Genomic DNA, 12,803 nt, shown 5'->3' with positions numbered 1-12,803 from the left:
ATTTCTCTCTAGAATAATCAAAATGGTTCCTCATATTCTTTTTCTGATTCCTACTGATTTTCATTAGAACTACTGCTGAACAGGATCCTCAGACTCCTACAAGGGCTTCCTCCTCCCCCCCTCCCGCCCCCCGCCGAGGAAACTGACTCACTGAATTAATTTTCCTCTCACACTTCTGGTAGAACCTTCATTAACACTGCCCCCAAATAATCTCCTACTTCAGGTATCTGTACAAATGTATTTTCTTTTCCATTTAGAAATTACAAGTCCAAGAACGCATAAATATAAGAACAATTATTCTATTACCATCTTTTCAACATATATCACCTATATTATGAAGTTATGGATCTTCTAGATCTTAGGTATCTTACAAGTTCCAATCTTATAGATTGTATAGATCTTAGAGATCTTAAAAGTTACTGCTTTGGTGGTAGATTAAATGATAACACTAAAAGGTAATGTTGTGAAAGACAATTTCAAGTTTCTGACATTGAGTAACTGCGTTTTCAGAAGTATCCAATACTGAGAAGAGTACAGTATATTGTTTATATTATCTCCATTCAAATATATCCAATTCAGTAACATTACTGAGAGTCCACTATGTGTCATGCATTGTGCTAGATTCTAAGGACACTAAAGATAAACAAAATCTGGTCCCTGACCTGAAGGAGCTCAAGATGTCCTATAAGACAATGAATGTTCAGCTGACATACTCATTATAATTATATCTTGATCATGCAAGGTATTCTGTAAGCAACTGTTAAGCAGAGAAAAACAACAACAACAAATATGTACAACATTATCATTACCACAGCCAGAACTGATTCACTGAGTATATACCACTTCCTAGGCATTGCTGTAAGTATTTTACATGTATTAGGTCACTTAATACACAAAACAATCCAACAGTTTACATCTATTTTACAGATGAGGACAGAAATACGTTAAATACCTTGTTCAAGGTCAGGCAGTGAATTCAAGAGCCAGGATTCACATCTACCCAGGGTGGTCCCAGAGCCTGGACCTTAAGCCTTTCACTCTATGTCCTCAACAAATGGGCCTAACCTCCAAAGAATCCAGGATGTGAGATACATAAAAAAGTAAGCATAGAAGCAGAGCAAGCAATACATGACAATGAATGTATGATTGAGTAAAAAAATTTCAAGAAGGCAGAAGCCACCTGTAGGCAGAGAAATCGTAAGGAGTTTCACAAATGAAAAAAATGGAATACAAAAAATGTCAAAGGATGGCAAAGATTTCAACAAAACTGGGGCCCTTTTACCACCTATAATTCTACCCTCTTTCTCCAGTTTCCCTTCCACCTATAGCCTCTCCTCTAAACTTTTTTCCATAATCTGTAATAAATATGGGGATCTAAGGGCTCCATCACCAATGATTGCTAACTTTATAAAGCAGCACATGCTGCTGTCTGGCTGCACATTCAATGATTATTGTACATGTCTGGCAAATACAAACAGAGGGTCAACTCTATATAACCAGTGTGTAAAGATGGGTCAATGAAAGCTTCTTCCAGGGCTATAAACCTGACAATTTCTGAAAGGTGAAATGGAGGCAACAGCAATCATCAGTGAACAAGAAAAGTGAACAGGGTGAGTGTTGACAGGCATCACATGTAAACAACCTTAATGGGAGAAGGCCTCAGAGTAAATGATGGACAGCTTCAGGAAAGCCTGAATTGATACCTTCACCTTCACACACTTGGTCAAAATGACTCATAGTAATAAAATTAGTCTTAGGAGTATTAATAGACAGATAATATTACAGCAATGATTGAAAGACTAGTTTTTAACCGTGTACCATTTAACACTCATATAAATTCAACATTTTAATGGGCATACGATGTCCAATTTAGCTTCTAAATAACCCAGAGTTGCTGGTTATTAGTACCACTGCTTCACACAGGAAACATGAAAAAAAAAAAAAAATTAAGAACCAGAAAGGGAAAACGGGGGGGGGGAGGGGGGGCGCCTGGGTGGCTCAGTCGGTTAAGCGCCTGACTTCAGCTCAGGTCACGATCTCATGGTTTGTGGGTTCGAGCCCCATGTTGGGCTCTGTGCTGACAGCTAGCTCAGAGCCTGGAGCCTGTTTCAGATTCTGTGTGTCCCACTCTCTCTGACCCTACCCTGCTCATGCTGTCTCTCTCTCTCTCTCACAGAAATAAATAAACATTAAAAAAAAAAAAAAAAGGAGGGAACAGGTCCAATGTCACATCAACAATTTTTCTCTCCATCACACCATGTCTTTTTCACTCTGAAATTGCTGTACGGAGTGAAAGCAGAAGTTCCAGGAAAAGAATCTCCCAGAGTGTGATGCTCCTCAAGTGATGGAGGTATACTGGCTGCACAAGAAACACCAGGGAAGTATACAGGACTTGTGATTGTACTCCTTTTATCCCCTTGTTGGAGGTAGCTACTCTGGCACTATTATTTTTCTATAATAAAATAATATATATTTTATGGCTTCAGCCACTTTGAGGGCCTGCACCCAATACCTCATTCTCATTCACAAATTTCTCTTAATCTCATTCTAAAACAGTTTGAGATCCTGCACCTCTGTAGCATTCTTATTTGATCCTTAGTTTGGTCTCTTGGTCTCTTATGTTTAAAGTAAGTTTACTGCTATACAATGGCTGCTGATTACTTAGGAGTACTGAGTGTGAGATGAATGCTACCTTATGAAAACAGTTTGTCAGAAACCTTTAATTTGTAGACAAGGCACTGGTCCTAAATATGGAAGACATGGAGAGGGTAGTCCCACATTTACAAGCATTCAGGAACTTTCTTTAGTAGTTAGGACAGGAGACAGAAGACCCACACAGTTATCTAAGGTGCAAGGGTGCAGTGAACAGTATGCCCTACAGGTGCACTGGGATGTATTATCACTGCACCATCAGGGTGCTCTAGCTCAGAATCAGAATCTTAAAAATACTGCTGAATGCCTGTTGTATCAGTACCACAGGCTTTGTATCAGAAAAGGGAGGTGGAGCATTTTAAATCTGCTACCTTTTATGAGTAAAGTGGATTTTTACTGGAAAATGAAATTTTCTTTACTACTACTACTTTACTACTTTATGAGTAAAGTGGATTTTTACTGGATTTTACTGGAAACGAAAACCAAAATGGACTATTTCCATTCAAATTCTAAGGTAAGGGGACAAAAACACTTGAAAATACTTTAAAAGCAGTGGAACTTTTGGGGTAAGAAGGCGGGACAAACGGATTTCAAAGCACTGACAGAAAAACAAACTGATGTTCAGCTTTAAAAAAGAAGTTTTAAAAAGGATTATAACCCTTCAACAACAACAAAAAAAATCAGCAAGCCCAGAAACAAGTCATTTACCTTTTTCTCAAAATTGCTTTGTATATAGATAAAGGCAGTAAATCCACAATTATGGCATCAATTGTCCATCTTCCTAAACCACTCTGTCTACATCCTCCAGCTTCTGCTAGATTACAGCTAGCAAAATTCAGTTTATGAATATTAATCAGCTCAAAAGTAAGTATCTTATTCAATTTATGTCTGCAAAGAAAACTGGCCTATAAATTAACATCAAGAACCCAAAAATACATACGCACAGCCTAGTCAAATAATAAAATCATTAAAAGCTGCATCAAAAAGGGGTTTTCCCCAGATGAAGTGATCAGAACCAGTAATTACTACAAACTATATTGGATTGTATACAAAGGAAAACATTCATAATCCAAAGATTATTTTTTGAAAAGCCAAGGGTATCTACACCATTTGTAAACCATACAGTCAAAGGGAAGATGGGGAGCAGAACCTCAGCAGCCAAGGTCCTGAAATACTCCAGTATTCTTACACATTTCATTTTTCTTATCTAACAATGAGAGAAGGAAACAGTCACCATTCAATACATCCTCTAACAATTGCTCATTTTATGGTCAATTGTGACAATACAAAATTTCTAAACAACTTTCCCAGTGACACCTTACTGCCCCTTTCCACAAATTGCTATATAGTGAGATAATACAAACTATGTTAGAAATCAGTTCAAGCAAATCTTGAGGAAAAAGGTAACCACCACCAAACAAAAACCCTCGACTGTAAATTCCACAAGGGCAAGGACAGCATATGTTTTGCTCCTAACAGTAATCTCACGGTCTAGCATTACAGAGATGTTAAGTATTTCATGGAAATGAAATATGGGGAGAGAACGATCATTCACCCCTAAGGGGAAGGGTAATCACTAAAGGTGCATTCTGCCACTTCCACTCTGAAGTCAGTATAAGATACCTTGGCTTGATCATCTTATCTACCAATTGCACAAAAGAAGCAGAGGAAAAGTATGTTTCCCATCAGTTAGTCTTCTCAGATTGGCCTCTCCTATCTGGACTGTAGAGTTTGACACACAAACTTACACAGCTTTTCGACAGCAAAAGAGACAACGTAACTTTAATCAATAATTTGATTTCCAATAATAGCTCAACCTACTATCAGAAACCCATTTATAAAATTGGATCTATACAGTGTATGGGAATCTGGTATTTTAATTACCCATCACTCAAAATGAATACACAAATACATAAAATTACCTATCACTCCAATCCAGTCCAACAGAATTAGCAGTCTATTAGCAACTGAGATTGTGATTAATCAACTTTAGAAACAATCAATCTTGAAGACTCTCATCTTTTTGGAACTGACACAGTAATTAGTATAAACAAACATGTCCACTAATAGCTTTACCTTTCAAAATTAACCATCATTACCACGAAGACAATAAAGATGCAAAAGGATTTTCAGCATTTATTTAATGTTTATTAAATGCCTTGGAATTTAATTATACTCGTTTTGTATATTCTGGGCATACTTTAATTATAGCATTACAGAACAGTACAAATTGTCTTATTCGTTATATAGTAAACTAGTTTTCAGAGACACTGACCTCTCCCAAGGGTTATGATGAAAATTTAATCCAAATCCCACAACCTCTTTTCCAAATTTATAAAAACATATATAAAGCTCAAATGACTAATTTAAAATTTAAATATACATGCTTTTCAAAGTAAATACATCTAGATTCATTTTATACTTTTTTGGGGGGAAGGGTAATGAGAGGCAGGTAATAAAATTTATATATACAATTAATTTAAAAGATTAAAAGTATGCCTAAAGTAGCTCCATTCAAAGAACTCCTAATTTGCAACAATACTACCAATCAGAATATCTACAAAAACTTTCCTTTTTAAGGCTACTAAATGTTAATGTGTTGTATGGTGTGCTAATAGTGCAAAACTAAAGAATGATATCTTTATACAATGACCAAAAAGTATGCTACATCTACCACCAGGACTGACAAACTGAGAAACCAAATTAGCTCGATTTTTCAGGCATGAACATTCTTTAGAAGTTCAAAAAAATGTTATTTAGTTGGGAGAAAAAATAGCATATGATTACAGTGTAAGTGTTAAATTCATTCTTTATTTGATACACATACTATGCACTCACTAAGGTGTTAACCATGGGGCTAAGAACAAAAACTGGTTAATTCTCAGTTTATTAATCATGGCTTCTTATTTCCAGTATGCTTTTGCTTTGACAAAAGGGATCTTGGTGACCCTGGGCTACCCAATTCCTAGAGATAGTAAATGACTGCCTTCCAACATACATTTCATATGCATCTGATCCAGAGCCCATACTCCACTACTTCTTTCAGGCTCTTACACTTCGGGCCACTAGATCCCTGCTCTAATCGCAACAGCACCAGGTAGCAGACAACTGGCAGCAGTGCCTACACCCTAGAGCCTACTGAAATTATTAAACTAGCTATCTTAAACCTCCTTGCCCTCACTCCCCCATTCCTTCCCATGGAAACCGCCAGAAAGGCTCTTGCCCATATTGTCCCCTGACTCCTTCTGCCTCCAGACCAATCTTAGTATTTCCCTGTAGTGTGGCATGTATCCTCCCTTTGGGAATTGCCAAAGACAAATTGTCTTTCAATGGCCATTTCCCCTTGATCTGATGGCCTCACCGTATATGAATAATAATAAAATCTGCACTTTACTTAAAGCACTCAGGACCTGCTAATGATGCATTCATATTTAGTAATATCTCCTAGACAAATAAATGAACAAATAAACAAAGCATGAATGCTGGCAAGAAACATGCAAGCAAACACTAGATCGCAATTCCAAGACCTGAATCTTACCGAAGCATTTTCAGTATGTGACAAGTTGGGCAGCAGCAAAATGTATTTTAAAAAATCCCCACAAGACAATGAGTAGATCATCTTTAACAGTATCATCAGACAGCAACTGGTAACTGCACAAGGCATCACAGAGAAGAAAGGTGGCCCTATTCTCAGGCCTGTCTTTCTAGGAGGTATGTTTTATAATCCATCAAGTCTGTCCTTACTACCCTTACCACCTTACTGCCTTGTGCTGGGGGACGACAGAATGAAAACTGCCAAAGAATATAAGTTTCCTTTTGGTGGTGATGAAAATGTCCTAAAATCAGCTGTGATGATGTTTGCTTGACTCTGTGAAAATGCTAAAAATGGCCAAGTTGTACCCTTTACGGGGGTGAATTGTATGGTCTATGGATTACATGTCAATGAAGCTGTTACCCCCCACACACATTTCCAGGACATTATTCTTGTGAAAGACAAAAAAAAAATTGAGAACTGGTTTTTACTATAGAAAAGCTACTGAAATCTTAGGCCAAAGATTTACAAACATGAGAAAAGACTATAAGATATTTAAAAATATATGACCTAGAAGTAAAAAAGGAAAACACATCCTATTTTAAGGGATGAAAATAAAATTCTATCATGTTAAATAGTCATTTAGAAATGGTCAGTTTAAGCCAAGCATAACTCAGGTAAAACAACATGTCTACAACTTAAAAACTGTAAACTGCCTTTTATTTAACTATGTTTAAACTATACCAAAATACTACTCTTTAGAACCTGTTATCTTGATTCAACTAGTCTAACTTTTTAAAGGTTTTAAAATGATTTTTCTCAGAAACTGTACTAAAATTTTCTAACATAATAATTCATTTTCAAAAGTAGATATTATTTGTACTATTTTCGTGATAAATGTGAATTATGGAGAGGTACCAAGTATCCAACCCAAGCAGGTTTAGTAAATCTGATACTAAGAGGAGTTTGTTATAAACGCAATTTCTCCTGGAAAGCAAGCTATCATACCTAAAAACCATGTAGCTTTTCCAATCTCTTTAATTACTCAACAAGCTTATGTTAAATATTCCCCATTGGTGACTTCCTTAAATCTAAAAATAAAAGTCAAAACTCTTGCAATACCTGCTCTCAAAGAACATTTACATCTGAAATTCTTAGAATCACATTATAAATATGTCTCTTTAAAGTCACAAGATGAATTGCTAGAGAAGACAGTCAAAGTGAAGTTTGATTATTCTCATTCTCATCTCCAAGTAGTTTTGTTTAATCTATGCCTTTGGAGGAAAATTTTTTGGAAAATATTAAGAAGAGATGTATGTAAATAATGTTATGGTCATATAAAAGTGAAATGAAGAAAAGATTACTTCCTCTACATATAATTATGACCCTAAGACAGGAAGGATACTCAAAACTGGAATTATTCCAGCTGAAGAAAGGAACAGGGAAATAAAAAGAATCAAGACAACTTCAATGCACAAGTTTAAAAAAAAAAAAAAAAAGATGGCACTATGTTAAGAAGGTAATCAAGATAACAGAACAAGAATGTACATAGAAGATATCCTTAAGTTGGGGATAATGCAGAGTACTATAACATCATCAAGCAGAAAGGGACATGCCTTAGAACATGCGTCATTCACACACATTTTAAAAATGAATTAATGAACAGGAATACAGATACTCAGTAGACCTGAAAATGTACTGAATTAAAAATGAATGCACATACACACAGAGACTAAGGCTTTTAGAACTCTTTACTGCAGTAAATGGATGAATAGATGAGACCGGGAGAGAGGAAGAAAGGGAAGAAATAAAAACAGCTGACCTTACATATGTAAACTCATTTAATTTTACAATACTCTCATTAAGAATGTATCTGCATTTTAAAAACAAGGAAACGTAGGCACAGGTAAGTCAAGTAACATGGTCATGGTCATCAGCAAGTCACTACTGGCAATTGGATATCAATGTAGTTCTGAAATCTAATTTTTACCAAATTTCTCAATCAGAACTAGATTAGGGTAAAGGAGAGTTTAATAGTTTCCCTAATGGTCATTCCTGAAAGCAGTGATTCTAAACTGGAGGTTAGAGATTCACTGGCATCTACTAGGTTGAGGCAGAGCAAAAATGAACTACTGGGACCTCAAGATAAAGCTTCTGCACAGTGAAGGAAACAATCAGCAAAACTATAAGGCAACCGACAGGATGGGAGAAGATAATCTGCAAAAGACCTATCAGATAAGGGGTTAGTATCCAAAATCTACAAAGAATTTCTCAAACTCAACACCAAAAAACAAATAATCCGGTGAAGCAATGGGCATAAGACATGAATAGACACTTTTCCAAAGAAGACATCCAGAGAGCAACAGACACATGTAAAAAAAAGCTCAGTATCACTCATCATCAGGGAAATACAAATCAGAACCACAATGAGATACTACCTCACACCTGTCAGAATGGCTAACGTTAACAACTCAAGCAATGACAGATATTGGCAAGGATACGAAGAAAGAGGAACTCTTTTACACTGTTGGTGGAAATGCAAACTGGTACAGCCAATCTGGAAAACAGTATGAAGATTCCTCAAAAAATTAAAAAAAGAACTACCGTACGATCCAGCAATTGCACTGCTAGGTATTTATCCAAAGGATACAGGTGTCCCATTTCTGTATGGGGGACACATGCACCCCAATGTTTATAGCAGCGTTATCAACAACGGCCAAAGTCTGGAAAAAGCCTAAATGACCATTGACAGATGAAAAGAAAAGAAGATGTAGTATATAAATACATATATACAATGGAGTATTGTTTGGCAATCAAAAAAAAAAAAAAAGAAAAGAAAAGAAATCCTGACATTTGCAACAATATGGATGAATGAGAAGGTAGTATGCTAAGCAAAATTAGTCACAGAAAGACAAATAAAAGACTCATATGTAGAATTTAAAATACAAAATAGATAAACATAAACAAAGGGAAGCAAAAATAATATAAAAACAGGGAGAGGGACAAAACACGAGAGACTCTTAGAGATCAAACCTAGGGCTGCTGGAGGGGTTGTGGGTAGGGGGATGGGCTAAATGGGTAAGGGGCATGAAGGAGGTCACTTGTTGGGATGAGCGTAGGGGTGTTGTAAGTAGGGGATGAATCACTGGATTCTATTCCTGAAATCATTATTGCACTATATGCTAACTTACTTGGATGTATATTAAAAAAAGAAAATTAAAAAATGATGGCATGAATTCATTAGTGCCCAAAACATTTTCCAATATTTCCTTTAAAGACAAAAATAAGACCTAATCCTCTTATCACAACTATCTCCTCACAACTTCTAATTCTAATGTTTAAGAGAATTTCAAGTCTTAATAAAGTTCTGCCCCTCAATTTACACAGAATGACATGAGCCCCAGGGCTAAGTATTCTTAGGACTTACAGAAACCTTTTATTTCCTTAGAGAAGCCAAATATTTTGGTGACTTCTTTACAAAAATTATTTTGTTACTACACACATAAAATTAAACAGTAAAGCAAATAACAGTCTCATAAAAAATGTAAAACAATTATGTTTTAGACAAAAACTAGGTATCTTTCTGCATTTAACTTGTGTTATCTCTAATTTACCCTCAAGAATTTCAGTACTTTATGTTAGAGAAAATTCTAACATGTTTTATTAACCTCAACATTTTTCCCCTTCATTAATTTATTCAACAAATATTTAGAGAGTGTTGGCTACTGTCTAAGACCAGGTTCTTTAACATTTCCATTTTAAAGGCCTGAATAATCTCAAGTCACTGTTTCTCCACTAAGAAAGGAAAACAAACATAAATAAAAATACAGGTAGCTAGAATTTGGTTTTCAAAAATTAGTAAGATACCACTCAATTTCTGAGCAAGGAAATGTGTTGGTCTTGCGCACGTCCACCTGAGAAGGAGCATCACCCTGTTTTTAAGAGCAAGCCGTGACATTGAGTTGGCCCAGGTCAAAATGTACCTTATGTTATGCCACATGCCACACTCTAGGCAAGTTAGCTTACATCTTTAAGTTCTTTCTTTGCTCTATAAAAAGAAAATCACCATGCCTATACCTCAAGACTATATTAAAAATTGAATGAGATATAAATGTCAAACATGCAGCAATATATAAAGACATACAGCATTACAGTATGTGCTCAATAATTATTATCTATTGCTATGGAGTTAGGACAAAACAAGTGCCTCTGAGCTTAATTCAAACTACTGTCTTAGAAATAAAAACCCCTACATTTTTAAAGAAAGATTTCTAAAGCTAAGTTCATTTATTTCCGTTATTTATAGGATTTATTTTATCCTAACTTATCACTAGGATACATGTGTTCTAAAACTTCCCTAACACATACTGATCTAGTATTATTCTGATACAAAATCAAACCTTAAGGCCTGCTTTTACATCTTTAAAATTAAAAGTACAAAAAACCAGGGGTGCCCAGGTAGTTCAGTCTGTTAAGTTTCCAACTCTTGAATTCAGCTCAGGTCATAATCTCGTGGTTTTTGAGTCTGAGCCCTGAAATGGCCTCTGCGCTGACAGTGTGGAGCCTGTTTGGGATTCTCCCCCTCCCTCTCCCTCTCTAAATAAGTTTTTTTTTAAATAAATAAGTAATAAATAAATAAGCAAGTAATGCCAAACTCCACAATGACAGGAGGTAAAAATAAAAAACAAAACAAAAAAAAAGGTATTCGTGTTCAATGTCCAAATCAAAGGATTTTGCATTTGCTTTATGGAAATGAGAGTTTTAACAAAGTTTGTAAACTATAACAAAAATGACTTTAGCTATGCAAACAGAAAAAAGAAACTGCAAGGTTCTTTAGAGGTAATCCACAGTAAGTAACAACAAATTATGTAACATTCTTTTGAATTGCCAAGAGGATACTTTATGAAGTGTTACTGACATAATTTTACATACTGATCTCATACAAAAAAGACCTAAAATAAGTAACAAAATCTGGTTATAAAAAAATGAAAATTCAGACAAAAATTAAATAAATTATGAAATGAATATGACCCAGTTGAACTGAAGTGCCCATCACTCCCATTCACATCTTTTTAGTCTAGACCAACACTTGTACCATCACGGTCCACTAACAAAATGAAAACACATATATGTAACATTACACTGCCCAGCAACATGCAGCAATACCAATGGCCAAAGTCAGTGCTAATATTTTGATGCTTTAATGAAAACAAATTGTTATAAAATATTTCCTCACCTATTATCAGACGGCAGAAGAGAAAGCAAAGCCAAAGCTGAAAGTTTTCTTCTTTCAGGCTGCGTAATATTGTCCATTCGATCTACCCACATTTCAATCATATTTCCCAAAAGCTGATCCATCTGAAAAAAAGAGCAGGAGGCATCTTGTAATATGTGAAATGCTATTTACTTGTGGAGCACTACTGGTAAGGTTAAGACCTCACAGGCAGTGGCTAAAGTTCAATTCCAGCCAATGACAGAATTGAAATACAAGAATTTGGGACAAGCCTGGAGCTGGAAAGGAATAATCTGAGCAAACCAGAAAATGACTCTAATTAATCTTGGGAGCCAACTTATTCTAAGATCTAAATAGATTGTTCCAAACCAGTATATGGCTAAAGAATGACATTAGTAATTTCATTTAATAAAACACCAATCCAATACATTCCTGGCACGCTAAAGAAGTACACGCATTTTTAAAAATTGTCAGCTTTTACTTAGGTTATAGTTATTCAGTTGGATGATTAGATGTTTAATTTAAAAAATTTTTTTAAATGTTTTATTTATTTTTGAGAGAGAGAGAGACAGACAGACAGCATGAGCAGGGGAGGGTCAGAAAGAGGGAGATAGAGAATCCGAAGACCGGCTCCAGGCTCTGAGCTAGCTGTCAGCACGGAGCCTGACATGGGGCTCGAACCCACGAACCGTGAGATGATGACGTGAGCCAAAGTGGGACACTCAGCCGACCGAGCCACCCAGGAGCCCCGATGTCTAATTACCTAAACTGTAATTTTCTGGACTGATTTGTTACTACTTTAAAGGAAAAGATAGGCTGTAACCTCAACCTGCAGAATTTCAAAGAAAAACAAATCAATCAGTTTCCAGGACATTTATATGCTACATAAAAATAAATCAACATAATACACAATTGTTAAGTGTGCTGGTATGTACCAAGAGTTGACTTGAAAGAGAATACCCTAGATAATGTGGGTTGGGCTTCATTCAATCAAATGAATTTCCCCTTATAAGCAAAAGTTAAGGTTTCCCAGAAAAGGAGAAATCCTGCCTCAAGACTAACCCAGAAATCCTATTTCAATTTTCAGCCTTTGCTAAAAAATTAGAACTTGCCAGTCCCTATAATCAAGTGAGCTAGTTTCTTAGAATCACTCTCTCCCTGCCTCCTCCCCTCTATACTCTCATATTCTCTCTTGTCCGTGTGTGTGTGATGTGTTTCCATGCACACACATCTCTCTCCAACACACACAAGCACTTGTAGTTTTTCTGGAGAACGATGACTGAAAGTGTTAGAACCTATCAAGTAAGATACAACTGTACTGATTATATTGACTGAAAGTGAATCTCAGGGTTTGCTTATAAACACTTGTCTGCTTATAGCACTTTT

The 12,803-nt window shown here is 35.9% G+C and overlaps 1 protein-coding gene across 1 annotated transcript in view; it reads right to left on the bottom strand.

Annotated features, from left to right (window-relative positions):
* Positions 1-12,803, bottom strand: part of IPO11 (importin 11) — a 197,697-nt gene that overhangs the window by 54,390 nt on the left and 130,504 nt on the right. Inside the window, exon 27 of the mRNA XM_039255589.1 lies at positions 11,421-11,542. Within this exon, the coding sequence (XP_039111520.1) occupies positions 11,421-11,542 (122 nt within the window). The remainder of the gene's footprint in view (positions 1-11,420; positions 11,543-12,803) is intronic.

The sequence above is a fragment of the Hyaena hyaena genome, unplaced genomic scaffold (assembly GCF_003009895.1).
Source record: "Hyaena hyaena isolate Hyena2069 unplaced genomic scaffold, ASM300989v1 scaffold_532, whole genome shotgun sequence".
Taxonomy (NCBI): domain Eukaryota; kingdom Metazoa; phylum Chordata; class Mammalia; order Carnivora; family Hyaenidae; genus Hyaena; species Hyaena hyaena.
This window is presented reverse-complemented; position numbering and strand designations above follow the sequence as displayed.